The sequence below is a fragment of the Myotis brandtii genome, unplaced genomic scaffold (assembly GCF_000412655.1).
Source record: "Myotis brandtii unplaced genomic scaffold, ASM41265v1 scaffold806, whole genome shotgun sequence".
In the NCBI taxonomy this organism is placed as follows: Eukaryota; Metazoa; Chordata; class Mammalia; order Chiroptera; family Vespertilionidae; genus Myotis; species Myotis brandtii.
Genome location: NW_005371249.1, coordinates 2,160,369 through 2,181,507, shown reverse-complemented (window position 1 = coordinate 2,181,507; position 21,139 = coordinate 2,160,369). Strand labels below are relative to the sequence as shown.

The window sequence follows — 21,139 nt, the reverse complement described above, 5'->3', positions numbered from 1 at the left end:
CACCTCCGCACCTTTATATTTTCCACACTGCGCCTCCTCTGAGCCTCGGTATGCTGTTCTCTTTCCTTCTAGTTGAAGAATCTCTCCTCAGCCAGCTTTCCTGTGGTTCTGGGTGATGTCCGTTCCGTCTTTTAGTTGTATTTTTGAAGTGGTTGTTCAAGGCAGCAAACTCTGGTGTTTACCTATGCCGCCATCTTGGTTTCCTCCTGCCTTGCTTTTGAAAAAATGTTGGCTTTATTTTATCTAGCACTTCTAAGTATTTGTATTAGGAAAAGTACCCGAGTGTTACGGAACTTCAGGAGGTACCATTCACATAAAACAGAGAACAAATATGAATGATCTCCTCTGCCGTCCAAGCAATGCCTTCTCTATCTATATGACCAAATTTGCTAAACCAAAAGGTAGAATGAAATGCTTGGAAATTAAAAATGTACTTTTATGGCACAATAAGACTGAATATTTTAAATTGGGAGGGAATATCTCCCCGTCTCCTGAATCTGGGACACATGGTTGTTATAATATCCAGGAACATAGTAGTAATAGTTTGACAGCTCCTTGTATAACAAAATATAAATTTTTGTTTTAAAAACATATATAACAATACATAATACAAATGTAATATAAATACACATGATACAACATTTAAAATTTTTATTTTAAAAACATACATTTAAAAGGTTATATATGTAAGCTTTTATCTACAGGAGAAGCCCGAATGCTGTAGTACTGTGTTGTACTGGTGAAAATCATGGCAGACAGAATGCCAGAGAACTGGCAAAAATGAATGTTGACTCAAGACAAAATAAAACACTCACATGTTTTTCTCCAAAGCTTACGGCTACTACCCTTTAGTACTATCCCCCTGATTTGAAAATTAGGAACAAAATAAATAAACGTATTGAGATTTATCTGCATAGAGATGATACTTGAAACCAAAGGAAAAAGGCTCAAGGATCTATAAATAGTGATTTTGTAACAACATAATGATTATGTTTATACTATAATATTAAAAGAAAGTTGGATTTGAATAAGATTTAAAGAAATATAACCCTGGAATTTGAAGAAAAAATTGGGCCACATTCTTGATTGTAGCAGTGATGCATCACAAACTGATTTGGTCGTCCTCTGAGCCTTGAGTTCATCTCAGCTTTTTTTTTTTTCTTTGATTGTCAAAGCAGAACTTTGGGGGGGATTCTCAGAGCAGGTATTCAAGGGTTATTTTCTTATAGGATGGAGAAGAAAAAATGGATGAATATCCAAGTGGGAGATATAATAAAATTAGAAAATAATCAGCCTGTCACAGTGAGTACCTCCTTGGGCTTTTTCTTTTTCTCTTTTGGCTTGAGTGTGTACAAGGGAACCCTTTTAGCACTTCTGCTGCCACTGCTTTAGGGGACTTTCATCTGCCTCGCTTTGCCTGCAGAGATCAACAGTTCCTGTGATTAGAAGCTTGTTCTCGTCCCCTCTCACCATAGCTACAGACAATGTGAGACTAGTTCTGGAAGAGGGGTATATGGTAGCAGTGATGGGTCCTAGACAAAGAGGGTAACTGCTCTTGTCACATTGGAATGTTAAAAGTCCGCCTTCCTGCTTTCCTTATTTTCTCTGACTTTTCTGACCACAGGCTGATATACTATTACTCTCTAGCAGTGAGCCCTACAGTATGACATACATAGAAACAGCAGAACTGGATGGGTAAGTGTTCCCTCCTAATGTCCATTAAAGTGATTGAGGCAGCTTAGAGTGATTTTTCACTGAGGGAGAACATGATGCCAAGAACGAATTGTATTCTCATGTGGAAGTACTAAAGAGGCTAGAAATATCCAGCTAAGAGAAGATAGGAGGCCAGACTCTTGGGACCTCAAGTCTGAGGCTAAGCTCTTGACAGCATTAACTGAGCATTCACTGGGTACAGAATCTGGGCAAATAAACTTCATATTCTCCATCTCTAAACTGGAGACACTGTCTGGCTGTATTGAATAATGCTGCGTGACAGGAAAGAGGTTAACAGAGCTTTAAATTTTCAGAATAGAGTTCCAAAGTTTCCGGGCCAGTAAGAGGTAACTATTTACTGATAAAACACCATGTTCTATTAAGGATTTAAGGTAGAAATTCATTAGCATACAAAAGCTAAGGTCTTAGGATGATAGAGGCCCTCTTCAGAGAGCCTGCCCTATAGAGTTTTGAATGGATCTGCATTCTCACAACTATTCCTCTTGGTGTCCACAAGCTTTTTGAAATATGGCTTCTATTTTTGCTCTGTCTCTGTGCATTCCTATATCAGCACATGGTTAATTGGGATCCCCTCAGGAGTTCTATAAATATTTATGAAGTGATGAGTTTATTTACTTGAAGGTGTGTGCAGGTTTTAACAGGACATGCCCCTTATTCTTGAAGGGAGCAGGTGCCTCCTCCACATTGTTTTGTGATGTTTCTTCAGCTGCTCTAGAGCATCTATTCAGCAAGATCTTGTGGGTTGTTTAAAAGAATCGTGGTGTGTTGCAGTGAGAGAGGGGAGAGGGTGTGCTAAAAATAGCTTCCTTGTAGAGCCATTCCACCTCAATACTGTCATTGAGAGAGAATAGTAGGAGTGACTTACAGCTCAAACCTATAGCCCAAGTTCTGTTGGCAATATCTATTTTCTAAAACTCCATGAAGAAGTAGGAGAAACTGGACCTATACTGCTGTTGTGTATGTGTCCTGTATGCTGGTTCTGTGTGCTTTACTCTAGTGAAACCAACCTGAAAGTGAAGCAGGCCATCCAGGTTACCAGTGAAATGGAAAATGACTTGAATCAGCTTTCTGCCTTTAATGGTAAGTTAGCATATAGGTTTGCCCGCCCAAATTTTTATCAGTATAGGAATAGTTAAATAAAGTTTTTATATTCATACAGTGAATTCTATATCACTTTTTATAACAATATTCAAGTTGATATTTATTGACATGGAAAAATATTTGTAACACTAGAGGCTCAGTGCACGAAATTCATGCACTGGTGGGGGGGAAAGGGGGGGGCATCCCTCAGCCCGGCCTGCACCCTCTCGCAGTCCAGGAGCCCTTGGGGGATGTCTCACTGCCGCAGAGGCAGGAGAGGCTCCCGCCACCACTGCTGCACTCGCCAACCATGAGCCCGGCTTCTGGGCTTCTGGCTGAGCAGCGCTCCCCCTGTGGGAGCGCACTGACCACCAGAGGGAAGCTCCTGCATTGAGCGTCTGCCCCCTGGTGGTCAGTGTGCATCATAGCAACCAGTCGTTCTGCTGTTTGGTCAATATGCATTTTAGCCTTTTATTATATAGGAATAGGATACTCATAAATGGAAAAATATTACAATAGATTGTGCTTAGTATATATAGCATAAACTTGTTTTCTGAGACATATGTTTATGAGTACATGTGTAGAAAAAAGTTGAAGGATGTACTTCAAAAGGTTAATAGCACTTATCTCTAGGCAATTGGTGAATTTTATTTCTCCTTTCTCCTTTTAATATTATATACATATTTACAAAAGGCATGTTTTTGCTTTACTAATCAGGAACAAGTCAAATTATTTTCATTTTGAAAATACTAGGTTTGCTTTTTTGTTGTTTTTTTTTTAGGTTTGCTTTAAGTTAAGTAGTTTAAAATTTTTTTTTCAGATTTAGAGCTCATATGATCTAGCAGTACTGATAGTGATAAGTTATCATGTGGGTTTTTCTCAGCTGTGACTCTCTCTGGATAACCGTGTCACAAACAGAATTACTCTTCTCTGATGCCCAGAAACCATTGTCTGCCTTTCTAAAGGGAGCTGGTGAGAAATGGGCAGCATCTGAAATGGGGAGAGGATAGGATAAAGATTGTATGTATTTGGAAAGAGGGATGTTCTTTCCTCTTTTATGTTAAGCCTCCTTCTATCCTATTAGGAAAATCCTAATTATAGAACCAGCACTCTTACTCCTTTTTTTTTTTTTTCAGGAGAAGTGAGGTGTGATGCTCCCAATAACAAGTTGGGCAGATTCACAGGAGTACTCACTTATAAGGGGAAAAACTACCTCCTGGACCTTGATAAGCTGCTGCTCCGAGGATGCATCATCAGGAATACAGATTGGTGCTATGGCTTAGTGATTTATACTGGTACGTCTCCCTGAGCTACAGTTAGACCCCAGCCTGCTGGATGTAGATATAGTACTCAGGTATATATCAGAACACTATGGCTTTGAGACAGATAGAAAGGGAGGTGGATGGATGGATGGATGGATAGATAGATTTAAAAAGAAAAGTTTTTTCTTAGGGAAAAAAAGACTTTTTTTCCCAAACAATGAGTTGCCCACATATCAGCTCTGCTTTTGTTAGAGGAAGGCTTTGTGTTCCAAATCATAACTGGACACAAGAGAAGGGATGCATAGAGAAGTACACATAGAATTGGCCTATGAAAGGGGAACTTGTAAAAGGGGAGTGTATACGTATAGATTACTCCCATGAGGAGAGAATAAACACAGTGCTCATTATGGAGAAGAATGTAAACTCTTACGTGAAGGGTTCATGCCAAAGAAAAGGCACATGTGGATCATTAGCAGTGGCCTCTCTTGAGATGTCATTTAGGATCATAATCCCTTGTACTTAATGAAGGATTTTCTTGGGTTATGATATGGTTCAGGAAAATGGAGAAACCTTCTGTGCTACTATATGCCCTCGGTGACAGTAGGTATTGCTGACAACAACCATAGTAAGATAGCATTCTGAAGGTAGCATCAAGGAACATTTACCACAGTGAGTTCTACTCAACTCAGAGCTCCCCTTCTAGAGAATTTACTCCTAGACTGGGGATCCTAGATGCCTCACTTCTGTGGAAAATAATGGGATCCAAGCCCTAGAGAGAAGCTTAAGAGTCCAGGGAGGCCTTGGTGGAACTGTCTTCATTGATTCTTGACCTATAAGTGGCAGCTTCTAGTCTACCTAGTCCCAAACTCAAAAGATTTAAAGTAGGCTTATTTTTTTCACTGTACTTAAGCAGCTACCCACACATATTGCTATGCATAAAAAGCTCATTTTCAGCAAAATATTTTTTCCCTTAAAGCAACAGCAGTGAAGTTGCCAACCAGCACAAATCTAGTTAAGGCTTCCCTCTGACTCTTGGTTGCATGGTAGTGAAAAATCTCTGGGGACTTTGGGAAGTTCAGAACAGAGGAGTACTGATGCCACCTAGGGCCTCTCAGGGTATGCAGGGCAGAACTGGATTGCTGTTCCTGCTACATGATGTGTAAGTTCTACTGTGATCTCCACAGTCCTCTTGAAGCCTGGGGTAGGGGCAGTCTTTCTATGAACCCTTGGAAGATACTGTCCCTTGTAGCTTTCAGTCTCTCAGCCAGCTTCTCATTAGTTCAAGACCTTCAAGGAATGCTTAAGAGGAAAGAACGGCATAGCTTATGTACTGCATCAGTTTGTCCACATACCAGGGAAGTTTCAGCTCCCTCATATGTAAACATTGATGGAATTCCTTCATTAGAGTAAGTATAAGACTAATAATCAGATGGTAAAAGGCCAGAGAAATTGCTACTTATACTTTCTTCTAAACCTCTTATGTTTTCTCTGTAACCATATCTCTCTAGTCAGAAATATCCAATTCTAGTGCCTGTGGTCATTAAAAGCTTTTTACTTCTGCTTACTATCTGCCCTGTCATGAAGAAATATGGACTTTCTGTCTCAGCTCCAAAGAAGTCTCAGATCTCCAGCTTCCACCTCAGAAGATGTTGCCTTTTCCTTTTTCCCTTTCTCAATTAGAAACTAAATAAAACTTGGTCCAACGGTGGGTTTTCTAAAAATAAAAATCTCCTTATCAGAAAATCCCCTTTCTAAGCTACGTAAACCAGGTGGTAATGAGAGAGAAGCTGTGGCTTCTATTCTGACTCAGCTTATCTGTGAAAGATGACACGTCTAAGGCGCTGCAATGAGAGGGTCAGCATTGCTGCACTTTGCAGAAATACTTGGAGTTATTCTTAGATACAAATTTTCTATTCTTTGAGTTACTGCACCAACTATGAGCCTTACTACAGGGCTTTATCCCTGGCACTGAAAAGAGGTTTGATTAGATGATCATAAAGGCACATTCCAACCCAATTTCAAGCCTCTGGGTATATTCAGTAATTCTAAGAGCTGATGTTTCCCTATTTCAATTAGGGCCAGACACCAAATTAATGCAGAACAGTGGAAAATCCTCTTTTAAACGGACACACATAGATCATCTCATGAATGTCCTTGTGCTCTGGGTAAGTTAAAGACTTTTTTGCATTTCTTTATGAATAGACATACTTCCCTTCCTTCCGTGGGAGTAGCTGGTATTTCCAACTTGGGATTTAGTTCTTTGAAAGTCTCAAGCAATATTTGGGACCCCCACACACTAATGTCTGAAGTAGAAAAGAACAGAGCCAATTGATAAGGAATTCTCTAGTATATAACTGTGTTGTGGAGGATAGTCATGATTTATTTAAAATGGATCAAGGGCCTTGTTTTAGAAATTAAGATGTGTTTTTGTTTTCTCATAACCAGTCTTACTCATGACCTTACGTGGCTAATAGAACCCCTTAGTTGAACTGATGATTTTCAAACTCTTAGATGAATCTAAGGCAGGGGTGGGGAACTTTTTTCTGCCAACTGCCATTTGGATATTTATAGCATCATTCGTGGGCCATACAAAATTACCAGCTTAAAAATTAGCCTGCTATATTTGGTCAGACATTTAATTAACTCACCCCTAATGCCTTGGCAGGGCCAGACCAAATGATTTTGTGGGCCTTAGGCGGCGTGCTGGCTGGGCATTCCCCACCCCTGGTCTGGTGGCTGCTGCAGGGGGAAGAGAGGTGATCAGTTAAATTTTGTCCTGGCTTCCTCATTCTGAAGGTCCTGCTTCAGAAAGAGCAGCTTCACATTTATCTGTTCTATAAGACTTCAGTTAGAAAATAGAGGATTCTGCAGCTAAGAAATTAAATTTGAAAAGCACGACAGTAGAAAATAATCAGCCTTGATAATAGAAGTCTGAATTGAAGACTAATTAATCAATTACTTTATTTCCATGCTACATATACAGATTGCCTTTATTCTTGTCAGATATAGACAGATTAATGAAGAAATTCTCTGCATAACCAGGCAGTTCTAGTGCTGCCTATACTTCATTATATGACTTTTCGTTTTTAATTTTACTTTATTGCTTAGACTCTGCAAATTCAAAAATGCCTCTTTTTTTTGTATACTTCTCATAAATATCCGAATTATATAACTACCTGCCCTCCATTATTTATTATGGGAAATATCACATTTCTTTTTCTAAATCCTTTGAATTTAGTAAATAAGTTTTAGAAAATTAGGAAAGTTTATTCAGCTTTGAGACCAAAAACTCATATTCATTATCTTTCTATTGCTGTTTACATAGCTTTCAGCAGTTGAAACAAAGTGACATTTTCTGGTTTCTTAATGAGGAAGACAATCACAATTGAGAAATTAGAAAGGCGATGTAGGCAAATATGCCTTTGATAATATAAGAAACATATATCATTGGACATTTAACAAGGTCATTTAGCCTAGGATTGTCTTCAAAACAGAATGTCTTCCATATGCATAGGAAGTTTCAACTACTTGTTTACCTGTCTTAAGCGTAGTGATAATAATTTATACCTGTAGAGGTATTTTAACATTTTTAGAATATTTTCATATTACTCACTAACCACAGCCTTACTACATCCATGAACAATAAGCACATGAAGAAGTGTTTTACTTATTGGACAGACATGCAAATTGAGACACAGTAAAGATAAATATAATAAAATCCCACAGAAAAATAATGGCGAAGACAGGTCTATCTATGACTCGTCAAGTCATCAAGTCATATTTACTGAGGATTTATTATATAGCCAATGCATGCCAGGTGTGGTGAGAATCATAAGGATGTATAAGACCTAGGACTAGGCCTCAAGTGTTTAAGTTCACATTTGGGGGGAGGGGAGGGCATCAATATGTGCCAGATACTTTACATACATAGTTTTATTTAATAGTCACATCTATCTACCTAGGCATAACTTTTCAGGGTCAATGCTATTTTTGCTATATTTGCTGTCTCCTTGAGGAGTCAAAATTAAAACACATAACAAGTCCTGTTTAACATGGCAGATTGACCACATGAGAAGAACATATAAAATGAACAGGACGGGATGCGGGCTACTAGTCAGGATAGTTCATTTTAAAACTGCCCATAGCCCAGCTGGCCTGCTCAGCGGTTGAGCATTGACCTATGAACAGGAGGTCACGGTTCGATTCCTGGTTAGGGCACATGCCTGGGTTTCGGTCTTGATCCCCAGTATGGGGCATGCAGGAGGCAACCAATCAATGATTCTCTCTCATCATTGATGTTTCTGTCTCTCTCTCCTTCTCCCTTCCTCTCTGAAATCAATTTAAAAAATTTTTTTAACTGCCCATATAAAACAACATGGGCAACAATTGGCCCTCTGTACCACCATCCTGTCACACCTATCACATAAATATAGCAATAAGAAATGTATTTACCTTCCAGTCCCAAACAAAGTGCTATCTTCTGAGATGGGTGTCATTACTTCCGAGTAAAACCCACTTTATTTTAAACTTGAGGGCTCAAGTTTTCCTGCAAGCTCCTTGTGTAACCTAGGGTGCACCCTGTCAAACAATACATACTGCCTACCTTCACAGCACTCATGGTTCCATCCTCCCACTCAGGGTAGTGGCCTGTTGGGGAAACAAAATTAACCAAAGGAAACAAAACCAACCAAAGCAACACACTCCTCTTTTACTCATATTTTTAAGTGGACTAGAGAGAAATCAGGAACACAGGAGGAGGATAAGGATGAGCAAATAGAATAACTGACCTCAGAATAAACACATTGTATTTCAGGAAATAGAAAAGAACTTTCAAACAATCTTATTATTCTTAGAAGAAGCAATTGCATGAATAAAATAAGAATAGTTTGCTAGCCCTAGCCAGTTTGGCTCAGTGGATAGAGTGTCAGCCTGCCCAAAGAGTCGTCCTGGGTTCAGTTCCGGTCAAGGGCACATACCTCGGTTGCAGGCTCCTCCCCAGCCCAGGCCCTGGTCGGGACTTGTGCAGGAGGCAACCAATCAATGTGTTTTTCTCACATGGATGTTTCTCTCTGTCTTTCCTTCTCTCTTCCACTCTCTCTCTAAAAATTAATGGAAAAATGTCCTTGGGTGAGGATTAAAAAAAAAAAAAGAATAGTTTGCTAAAAATAAGGGGAAAAAAGCAATCAGTGAACAACAACAAAAATGAATTTTGAAAAGTAAAAATTGCTGAAATTAAAAAGCCACGAAATGGGCTGAAATAAAGAGTCCAAGAACTATCCTAGATCATAAAACAAAAAGACAAAGAGATAGAATATATGAGGTAAATACTTTTTTATTTTTATATATTTTTAAATATATTTTTATTGATTTCAGAGAGAGGAGGGGAGAGGGAGAGATAGAAACATCACTGATGAGAAAGAATCATTGTTCAGCTGCCTCCTACACTGGAGATCGAGCCCACAACCCTGGCATGTGCCCCGACGGGGAATCAAACCTTGACCTCCTGGTTCATAGGTCGACACTCAACCACTGAACCATGCTGGCTGGGTGAGATAAGTACTCTTTTGAATGGCGGGCCAAACCAGGTGCCTCCAATTTATCTATCAGGAGTACCAGAAAGATACTAATAATTTTTTATGATACGACTCCTCCATCCTTTGCCCTAGGGCTTCATTCTTTAATAAAACCTGTTATTTTGCATATTTCTAGCAGGGTGCAAAACAAATGTGTACCGCTATAATTGTTATTTTATATTAACTTTATACATATGATTGACTTAACTTAAAAAAAGTTTTATGATTTTAGTTACTTAGGCCTTTTGGTTATATCATTTGTGACAGAATAATGTGAAGCTAAAGTCATTGCTAAGCTCTGAATGGAAATAACATGCTCAAGAAAAATTGATTGCCTCTACTTTATTATGTGCTCAAAATAGATAATTAAAAGTACTAAGCATTGTACTTGGGGTTAAGTATTGTTGCTTTAATCTGGTATATTTGTTTATTGAAAGCAAAACAAAGGTGGAATGTTGAAGAGAACGAAATATTAAGATGTTTTTAAATACTCTGTATTGCTACTGTTTGGGAATGTACCCAGTTTGAGGTCCAAAAATAAATTTTTAATGAAATAAAAAATAAGTAAAGTAGCCGCCTGCACCAAGATCTTCTCTACTCTATTAAACTGTTTTATTTTCCTCACAGTACTTACCACTAATTAAATTCTATTTTCCCATTTCTTAACTCTTCTGCTGTCCACCTATCTCCACAGGATTGTAAACTCTCTGAGAGTAAGGACATTCTCTTTTTTCGCCACTGTGTTCTCAGTCCCTAGAACTATGTCTGACACATACTAGGAACTTCATTTTTATTTGTTGCATTTTTGGAAATAGTGAATATCTGAGCTACCAAATTAATGAGCCTCTAAGGCAGAAATTGTCTCATATTCATCTCCATATTCCTGGGAGTGCCTTGCATAAAGTAGTGCTCAGGAAATATCTTTGAATGGTTATTAAATGAAGATATGTCCTCAAATTAGCTAGGTTCTTATCAGCTTAGCAGTTTTGTTTATGTGGTATTTTTGCCAGGTCATTGTAAATGTAGTTAGATATAATGCAGTCGCATTTCTCAAAGCTGAAGCAGTAATCCTTCCTGATTTAAACACTTTTTCCCATTTTTGGAAATGTTTCTTAGGGGAAAATCTGGCAGACACCAGAAGTATGTTTATAGCAAAGCGGCTTCCTGATGAACCCACAGCTGAGCTGGGGTTTAACCCCTTTCCCTCTCCCCAATGACCACAGCTCACAGTGATAATGCTTTCTGCACCCTAGTCTGTTAAGTAGGAGCATGTTTGTGGGGCAAAGAAGCAGAATGGTTGAAATTAGAATGATGCCAGGAATTCAGAATATACTTGTGGGGTAAGGCACAATGAAAAGCACAGATGTGGAGTGTTCTTTGCCAGTGGCCCTTAACATCCAAATGAAAATATGCTCAATATCTATAGATTCTATTACATTTTGAAAATGAAATATATTTTTAATAATATATATTTTTGTTGATTTCAAAGAGGAAGAGAGAGGGAGAGAGAGATAGAAACATCAATGATGAGAGAGAATCATTGATCGGCTGGCTCCTGCATGCCCCACACAAGGGATCGAACCCACAACCCGGGCATGTGCCCTGACTGGGAATCAAACCATGACCTCCTGGTTCATAGGTTGTTCAATTCTGAGCCACATCAGCTGGGCTGAAAATGAAATGTATTTTAATAAAAACTGCCTTTTTATTATTCAAAAATAAAAAAATAAAAGAAAAAGAAAAGCACAGATGTGAAAGGCCAAAGAAAGAAGGAGTACTTTCTTTTTACAGCCTGCCTGTGAAGCCTGGGAGCCCCACGGTGACAGTGATGGCTTTAGTCACCTTTGTCAAGAGTGACAAAACTGAGTGTAATTTCAGGCTTTGCTGGAACCACTTTTTGCTAAGTGAGAGGCTATCAGTACTTCTGGGGTCTGACTGGCCATTCTTGTTTCTTCCTATAGAAAGGGAGCAAAATGAAACACTAAGAGATAAGTACCAATAAACTCCATCACAATAAGAAACTGAGAACATCTACAGGGTTTAGAAAGCTTCAGGATAGCAGGAAAAGCTGAAGGAATGAGGGAAGAGCCAAATGTGTCCTACCCATGCGGGGCCTCATGCTGATGGGGAAGCCCTGCCCTCTGGGGCTTGGTCTGGTAGTGGTGCTTTTCCTTTCTAGTGGCCTAATCTGAGCAGAAAGATCTGGTTCTGGGGAACTCAGTCTAACAATGGAGACAGGGCACATCACTGGAAACCATGGGTAATTCTGTTATCCAGGCAATAGGGATGGAGCAAGGGTGTTAAGGTCACCTTATAATCTTCAACTGCTTTGGAGGGTTTAAAATTATTTATTCTAATGTATAATAAATAAATTATAAATAAATTTATATTTGTAAATATAATAATTTGTTCTAATCATTTTACCTTCCCCATTTTTCCCAATGGAGCTGATGAAGTAGGCCTAACAAAGTGGCAGGTAGAGGAATGTAGTCTCAGATTTCATATTGGCCACATAGACTATCCAAAAAGGAAGGCAAAGCCAGTAGAACTCATCACTGAGTTTTGATCTGCACCATGAGGATACCCTTGCTTTCTTAAGACTCATTGAAGAGAAGGGTGAACCTGGCCAGTGTGGCTCAGTGGTTGAGTGTCAACCTGTGAACCAGGAGATCAGTGTTGAATTCCCAGTCAGGGCACATACCTGGGTTTCAAGCTCTCTTCCCAGTAGGGGGCATACAAGAAGCAGCTGATCAGTGATTCTCTCTCATCATTGATGTTTCTATCTCTCTCTCCCTTCCTCCCTGAAATCAATAAAAAAAAAAAAATTTTTTTTTTTTTTTTAAGAGAGAGAAGGATGAGGAAGTGGGAGTAAGATTGAGAAGGAAGGGCTGTATGGTCTTCACCTTTATCTCAGAGCTGAACTACTCAGTATGACTCTGCATTAGCCTTGGAATAAAGGCAGTTTTTCTTCTGTTTTATCTCAATCCTCCTCTGCTTTGTTCTCTCCATCCATTACTCATCTCTCATATCTCATATATTAAATGATTTCAAGGATTTATTGCTAATTTTATGTGGTTATGTCTTTAAATAATATCCTTTAAAGATATATATTAAACTGTTTACAGATAAAGTTATATAATGTAAGAAATTTGCTTAAAACAAAAAGGAGGGCAGGAGAAAAAGAGGTTTGGCTAAAATAAGACTGTCCATGAGGTAATAATTATTGAAACTGGGTAATGGGTACATAGGGGTTCATTGTACTATTTATTACATTTTCAATCTTACTTATTAGATTTGAGACAGAGAAAGGGAGAGAGAGACACATCAATTTGTTGTTCCACTTATTTATTCATTCATTGTATGAATTGTTGCTTCTTGTATATGACATGACTGGGAATCCAACCCACAACCTTGTTGCATCAGGACCATGCTCTAACCAGCTGAGCTACCTGACCAGGGCTTATTGTATTATTTATATACCTTAATATGTATTTGAAATTTTTTATAATAAAAAGTTTTTTAAAATTTCTTTTTCTGAGAATGGTCCCAGTTAGACCTGCTCCTCCTGCCTTTCTCCTCTTGTCTTCAAATACTTTCCCATCAGTGATTAAAAGATGAGACCTCTGATCATCTGGCAGTGGGCATGGGTTATTTTCAGGTCGTCACACTTTGTGCCAAAGGGCACAGGTTTGAAGATCATTCAGTAGACTTAGACATGTTCACAATGTCATTCATATATTCTCTAGAGGCATGAGAGCATGCAATGCTGGTAGAATATAAAATTGTATAACCAATTTGGAAATGTTTGATAGTTTCTTTTTTTTAATTGATTTGAGAGAGAGAGGAAGGGGGAGAGAGAAACATCGATTTGTTGATCCACTTATTTATGTATTCATTGGTTGCTTCTTTTATGTGCCCTGACAGAGATTGAACCCATAACACTCCAATCAACTGAGCCAATCGGCCAGGACCTGCTTGGTAGTTTCTTAAAAAGTTAAATATAAATATATTATAGGACTCAGCAATTTCACTCCTAGATATTTACAAAGGAAATAAAAACAAATGTCCATGCAAAATCTGGTACACAAATGTTCAATGCAGTTTTGTTTGTAATAGTCAAAAGCTGGAAACACCCAAATGTCCAATAAAAAATAAATTAGTGAACAAATTATGTGATATCCATACAATAGAATACTACTCAGCAATAAAAAGAAATAAACAATTGCTGAATGAAAGAAGCCAGACAAGAAAAGAGTACTTATATATAAAAGACTAAGTGACCAACCATATGTCTGTCCGACCGTCCGACCAACTGGCTGGTACATATGGTGCACCCTGGCAATTTAAAAATAAATGTTGACTCATGCATGTGCAATACATATAAAGCTCTCGCTGGCGCCAATCGCACGCATGTATTTCGATCTATCATTGTTCATCGTGAATTTGGTTGACACTTCTATTATAGAGAAAGGGCAAGTAGCGATATTAAAATATTTCTTGTAATTAATTTCCTTTCAATGTGCATGAATCCGTGTACCAGGCCACTAGTATACTGTATTATTCCATTTATATAATTTTAACTTTTTCAGCTTTATTAAGATACTAGAGGCCTAGCGCGCACAATCCCGTGGCCCCACACACACCCGCTGCGCTCGCAGCCGGGCCTGCCTCACCACGCCCTCCTGCTGGCCACCCCACCCGCCCATCAGCCACCAGCCTTGCTGTGATCGGAGCCTGTGGGCTGCCGGGGAGGGCCTGAGAGGTGCTCCATGCACCTCATGGTGACCGGTCATTTGGTCGTTTTGGTTGTAACACTTCTTGGCCTTTTATTATTATGACAATTGACATATAACATTGTGTAAGTTTAAGGTATACCACATAATGATTTTATATATGTATTTATTGTGAAATGATTATCATAGTAAGGTCAGTTAACACATCAAAGTTATGATTTTTTTTTTGTGGTAAGAACTTTTAAGATCTACTCTCTTAGCAACTTTTAAATATACAATGATTGTTAATTATAGTCACCATAATGTACATTACATTCCTAAACTTATAAATAGAGGTTTGTACCCTTTGACTACCCTCTCCATTCCCCCTCAACTAGCCCTGGCCTCTGGCATCTACCAATCTGCTCTCTGTTTTTATGAGTTTATATTTTTTAGATTTCATAGATAAGTGAAATTATACAGTATTTGTCTTTGTCTGATTTATTTTACTTAGCATAATGCCCTCAAGGTTTATCCATGTTGTCACAAATGGCAGAATGTACTTCTTTTATAGCTGAATAATATTCCATTGTATGTGTATATATAACACCACATTTTCTTTATCCATTCATCTATTGATAGACACTTAGGTTGTTTGCATGTCTTTTTTTATTTTTTATTTTTTTTATTTTTTTTTTAAAATACATTTTATTGATTTTTTACAGAGAGGAAGGGAGAGGGATAGAGAGTTAGAAACATCGATGAGAGAGAAAGGTCGACCAGCTGCCTCTTGAACACTCCCTACTGAGGATGTGCCCACAACCAAGGTACATGCCCTTGACCGGAATCGAACCTTGGACCTTTCAGTCCACAGGCCGACGCTCTATCCACTGAACCAAACCGGTTAGGGCTGCATGTCTTTTTTTAGCCCACAGGCTGACACTCTATCCACTGAGCCAAACCCACCACGGCTGTTTGCATGTGTTGGCTATTGTAAATAATGCTGCAATGAACATGGGGGTATAAATATCTCCTTTTATTGTTGCTAATCCTCACCTGAGGATATTTTTTCCATTGCTTTTTAGAGGAGTAGAAGGAAGGGATAGGAGGGAGGAGAGAGAGAGAGAAATATGAGAGACAGATTGATTGGTTGCCTCCCCACAAACGAGGCTAGGGATCAAACCTGCAACCCAGGTGTATGCCCTAGACCGGGAATTAAAACTTCGACCCTTCTGTATGTGAGCTGACACTCTAAACCAGGGGTCCTCAAACTATGGCCCGCGGGCCACATGCAAATATAAATATTGTATTTGTTCCCGTTTTGTTTTTTTACTTCAAAATAAGATATGTGCAGTGTGCATAGGAATTTGTTCATAGGTTTTTTTTTTAAACTATAGTCCGGCCCTCCAACGGTCTGAGGGACAGTGAACTGGCCCCCTGTTTAAAAAGTTTGAGGACCCCTGCTCTAAACACTGAGCCAGGTGGGCCAGGGTAGGGGGTGGAAGTGCTGCTTTTGTGCCAGTGCCATACTGTTTTGATTACTATAGCTTTGTAATACAGTTTGAACTCGGGAAGTTGTAATGCTCTGTTTTTCTTTGTCAAGATTGCCTTGGCTATTTTGAGTCTTTCGTGGTTCCATACAAATTTTAGGATTGGTTTTCTATTTCCATAAAAATTATAATCGTGATGGGGATTTCATCGAATTATAGATAGCTTTGAGTAGTATGGACATTTTAACAATGTTAGTGCTTCCAATCTATGAACATGGCATATCTTTCCATTTATTTGCGTTTTCTTCCATTTTTTCAGTAATGTCTAAATCCCACTTGGTCATGGTATATGATTCTTTAATGTGCTGTTGAATTTGATTTGCTACTATTTTGTTGAGAAGTTTTGCATCTCTGTTCATCAGGAATAGTGGCCTGTAGCTTTCTTTTCTTGTAGTGTCCTTGTCTGGATTTGGTGTCAGGGTAATGCTGGCCTTGTAACGGAGTCCGGGGTTATCTCCTCTCCCCCAAAGTTCTTTTCTAAACATAGTTCTCAAATTTATCTTATTTCTTTGCTTCCATGCTCCTCCATGCCTTTCTCTCTCAACTTAATGGCAAGAAAATTGCTGTTTTCTAGAACTATACTCTTGGGTAAGAAGGTGTCATCTTTAATCTCAATTTTGCCTCCAGGCAAAATTCATTTGGAAAGAATTATTGGGACTTGTGTGTTTAAGATCATAATCTTACCTCTTCCTCTTTACTTTCTAAAAGTAATAGGCTTTTTCAATCCTTCGATAACCCAAATTTCTCCCTCTTTTTTTCATTTCTGCTTATAAATTGGCAGTTATTTCCCTAGTTCAGCTCTTTCTTTGATACCTTGTCAAAGGCAGTGAACACACACTAATATAGGCTCAGCAGGTCTGTCTTCAAGTTTTACCAAATTCTTTATTAATGTGAGTGCCATATTTAAGCCTTTTATAACAGTTTCTTACCACCCACCTACCCACAACTGCTAAGCCAGTGCCACGCATTCTAGACTTTTGTTAAAGCAGCATCTCACTTCAGTAATGGAGTGATAGGAGGTTGGGTTCTGGGACTGATTCAAACCTATGTCTCTTAGATAGGTTTGCTGAATGACTTTAGGCAAAATAGTTTCCCACTCTTAATATCAAGTTCCTCATCTATTATTAAAAGAGGGGTATTATAAATATTACATAAAATAATATATGTAAAGTGCTTAGCACAGTTCCTGGCACTTAAAAATTATTTAATATATTTTAGTTATCATATCCCTTCAAAACCCCAAGGATAGCTCCTGCTGGGCTTTCTTTTCTGTCCTGTGTACAACTGCCTACAGCCCCCCCCCCCCCCCGTATGTTCCCCCACCCTTCAAGAAGAGGGCTTTGTTGAGATATAAGGCTTCAAAGGGCAGAACTGAAGTAGCATATGCCTTGGATGAAATGTTAATTCTTTTTGTTTGTTTGTTTTTTCTAGATTTTCCTGTTTTTAGGCTGCATGTGTTTTATCCTAGCAATTGGGCATAGCATTTGGGAGAGCAAGAGAGGCTACTACTTCCAGGATGTTCTGCCATGGAAAGACTATGTCTCTTCATCATTTGTCTCTGCCATCCTCATATTCTGGTCCTACTTCATTATTCTCAACACCATGGTGCCTATTTCACTCTATGTCAGGTAGGCTTCTTTGATCACTTTGGGTTTTAGGTGGAGGAACTGACTCATAATCCTGATGAATTCCCTAACTACAGTGTGAACTTCTAGAAAGCATAGACTGTGCTCTTTAACCCACGACTTTCCACAGTGCCTGGTGTACAAAACACTCTGAGAAATATCTAGAGATTGCATAAGTGTTTTCTATATCCAGAATACTGTGTGGGTTATACAAAAAGAAATTTGTCCTGCCCTCAAATAACTTACAATGTAAGTGACTGAATTAGACATACAAGCACATGAAATAACTAGAAAAAAAATACACACAAATTGTGTGATGCTAAAACGTAAACCAGGCTGCCCCTAGTTTATCAGTGAGATAGAGTCCAAACATTCATTTGTAAATCAGTTATTCAAAACTCAGAATCCGTTTTCCCACAGAAACAATGTGGGAAATGGTAAACAAGTGTAATTGTGACCTAAGTTCTGCTTCCTTAAAGTTGGAGAAGAGAAGAAGGAGGATGTCTCCTCTCCCCTTTTCATTAGCACCGTGGACAAAAATTGAAATAGTTAAAATAAGTATTTACTCTGATTTCCATTTTTCTGTTTTCAACATTTCCTCTCACAATCACACATCTCACACACATTTTCTCATCCTTCTTTCCAGATTTCCTAAAACCTGCACTGTGGCATTCCAACCTGAAAAGCACCCTTCATAATTAAATTATCTTATTAAATTACAAATATTTGTTGAGCACTTTATGAGCCACATACTGTATTAGATGCTAGAGAAACAAACATTAACAACAAGACAGCCCTTTAAATAAACTTACAGCATAGCCATGGAAACAGATACTTAAATAAATAATTATGGTACAATATAAAAAATTATGTAATAGAAATACATATGTGAATGCTATGGGAGCCTTGGAAAGGAATGGATTAGTTCTGCCTAGAAAGACTTAGGTGTTTACAGAAAAAGATAATAAATTCATAATTGAGAAAAGAATAAAATTCACCAAGCAGAAAATAGGAAAAGAGTATTGCAAGCAGAAATATCAGCATGTAAAAAGTTTTGGAGATCTTTTTTAAAGCTTGATCTGGTCGTAGAACAATGAACAATCTAAACTAAGATGTTAGATGGTAGTTTAGGATCAGATCCAGGGAAGACTTAATTGTCAAGCCAAGGAGTTTAGATTTCATCCTAAAAGCAGCAAAGATCTTTCTAAGGAAAGAAATAATGAGATTAAATGTTTTTGTTTAGAGAGACTGTGGCTGCTATTGTGGCTGGTATGGTGAAGGAAGGGGGGGTTGGGTCACAACAAATGAAGAGAGTAAAAAATGTGGGTCTGAGCACCTCCTCCCTCAAACAAACAAACAAAATCCATGTTGTTCAATGCACCTCAGACAGGGCTACTACTGAAGCAATCTAACCCATATTAAGTATGAATGATCATGGGAAGAAGGAGGATGTCTCCTCTGCCCTTTTCATTAGCACCGTGGACAAAAATTGAAATAGTTAAAATAAGTATTTACTCTGATTTCCATTTTTCTATTTTCAACATTTGATAGTTTTCACTGTTTTAAAATGAAGATGCTTTATGTTAACCATAAAGAGTCCTTAAGGCATGTTATTTTTCTCTTATTCTCATATCTACTCTGTTACCTCTGAATGTGACAAAGGCAGAAGGGAAAAGTCAGATAAAATGAAAAGAAGGCAATTAGGGGAGAAGCTACCCCACAGGTCAGCTGTTCCTGCCTGGAAACTTATCAGAGGGTCAGCTCCTATAGGCTGTTTCCAATTTTCTTTCTTTTTTTTTAAATTAAATCTTTATTGTTCAGATTATTACATTTGTTCCTCTTTTTTCCCTTTTTGTCCAGTCTCTTCCCGCTTCTCCCATTCCCCTTTCCCCCCCAAGAATAGTCAGTCCACTCCCTTTGTATGCCCCTGATTCTATTATAATCACCAGTTTATTCTGTTCATCAGATTATTTATTCACTTGATTTTTAGATTCACTTGTTGATAGATGTGTATTTGTTGTTCATAATATGTATCTGTACCTTTTCCTTCTTCTTCATCTTCTTAAAGGATACCTTTCAGCATTTCATTTAATACTGGTTTGGTGGTGATGAACTCCTTTAGCTTTTCCTTATCTGTGAAGCTCTTTATCTGACCTTCAATTCTGAATGATAGCTTTGCTGGATAAAGTAATCGTGGTTGTAGGTTCTTGGTATTCATCACTTTGAATATTTCTTGCCACTCCCTTCTGGCCTGCAAAGTTTCTGTTGAGAAATCAGCTGACAGTCGTATGGGTGCTCCCTTGTAGGTAACTGACTGTCTTTCTCTTGCTGCTTTTAAGATTCTCTCTTTGTCTTTTGCTCTTGGCATTTAAATGATGATGTGTCTTGGTGTGGTCCTCTTTGGATTCCTTTTGTTTGGGGTTCTCTGCGCTTCCTGGACTTGTAAGTCTATTTCTTTCACCAGGTAGGGGAAGTTTTCTGTCATTATTTCTTCAAATAGGTTTTCAATATCTTGCTCTCTCTCTTCTTCTGGCACCCCTATAATTCGGATGTTGGTATGCTTGAAGCTGTCCCAGAGGCTCCTTACACTACCTTCATATTTTTGGATTCTTTTTTCATTTTGCTTTTCCGGTTGGGTGTTTTTTGCTTCTTCGTATTTCAGATCTTTGACTTGATTCTTGCAATCCTCTGGTCTAGTGTTGGATCTCTGTATATTATTCTTTATTTCAGTCAGTGTATGATTAATTTCTAGTTGGTCCTTTATCACAACAGCGAGGGTCTCACTAGATTTCTTAAGGATCTCAATACATTTATCGGCGGTTTCCATAAAATTCTTGAAAAATCTTAGAACCGTGGTTTTGAACTCTATATCCAGTCGTTTGCTGTCCTCCATTTCTGTCATTTGTGACCTGTTTCTTTGTCTTCGCATTTTGTCTGCTTCCCTATGTTGGTAGAGTGGTTTTGTGTGCTAGGTGTCCTACAGGGCCCAGTGGCTCAGCCTCCCCAGTTACCTGAGGTGGACACTCTTGGTGCACCCCCTTGTGGGCTTTGTGCACAGTCTTGTTGTAGTTATGCCTTGATTGTTTTAGGTGTCACTGGGAGGAATTGACCTCCAGGCCAATTGGCAGTGAGAATCAGCTGTGTCTGCAGTGGGAGAACTTCTGTGCTGAAGACACCCTTCTGGGGCAAGACTTGCTTCAGTGGGGCTTTGGTGCTCACTGAGTCTGCCCCCTGAGTGTGTTCCTTATGAATCTGAGGAGTTGTAATCTGGGTGGTCCCACTCTGACCACTGGGTACACTGGCTCTTGGATCTAAGGAGGTGCTAATTAAGCCTCTTCCTGAGGTTACCCAGCAGGAGCTATGAAGAGATATGCAGATTCCCCTTCCTTTTTTGGGGGTTTGGGGGTGCCCAGATGAGGCCCAGCTGAGAAGCAATGCAAGCTGCTGTGGGGCCTTGGGCCTTCTCTTGAAGTTCTGGGTCTGTCTGGTCCAGCTGCAATTTGTTAGGTAGTTGTCAGGTTGTAAAGGACCCGGGCATTCATATGCAAAAGGCTTTGCAGCAGCCTGGATGGGGCGGGGTCTCAGGGAATCAACAGGGCGGAG

General features: G+C 38.8%; 1 protein-coding gene across 1 annotated transcript in view; it reads left to right on the top strand.

Moving 5' to 3' along the window:
* The window catches only part of LOC102246618 (phospholipid-transporting ATPase FetA), an 82,954-nt gene that overhangs the window by 35,453 nt on the left and 26,362 nt on the right, over positions 1 to 21,139 (top strand). The window contains exons 9-14 of the mRNA XM_005883994.2: positions 1,230 to 1,302; positions 1,625 to 1,695; positions 2,732 to 2,814; positions 3,951 to 4,109; positions 6,153 to 6,241; positions 17,343 to 17,539. Of these exons, the coding sequence (XP_005884056.1) occupies positions 1,230 to 1,302; positions 1,625 to 1,695; positions 2,732 to 2,814; positions 3,951 to 4,109; positions 6,153 to 6,241; positions 17,343 to 17,539 (672 nt within the window). The remainder of the gene's footprint in view (positions 1 to 1,229; positions 1,303 to 1,624; positions 1,696 to 2,731; positions 2,815 to 3,950; positions 4,110 to 6,152; positions 6,242 to 17,342; positions 17,540 to 21,139) is intronic.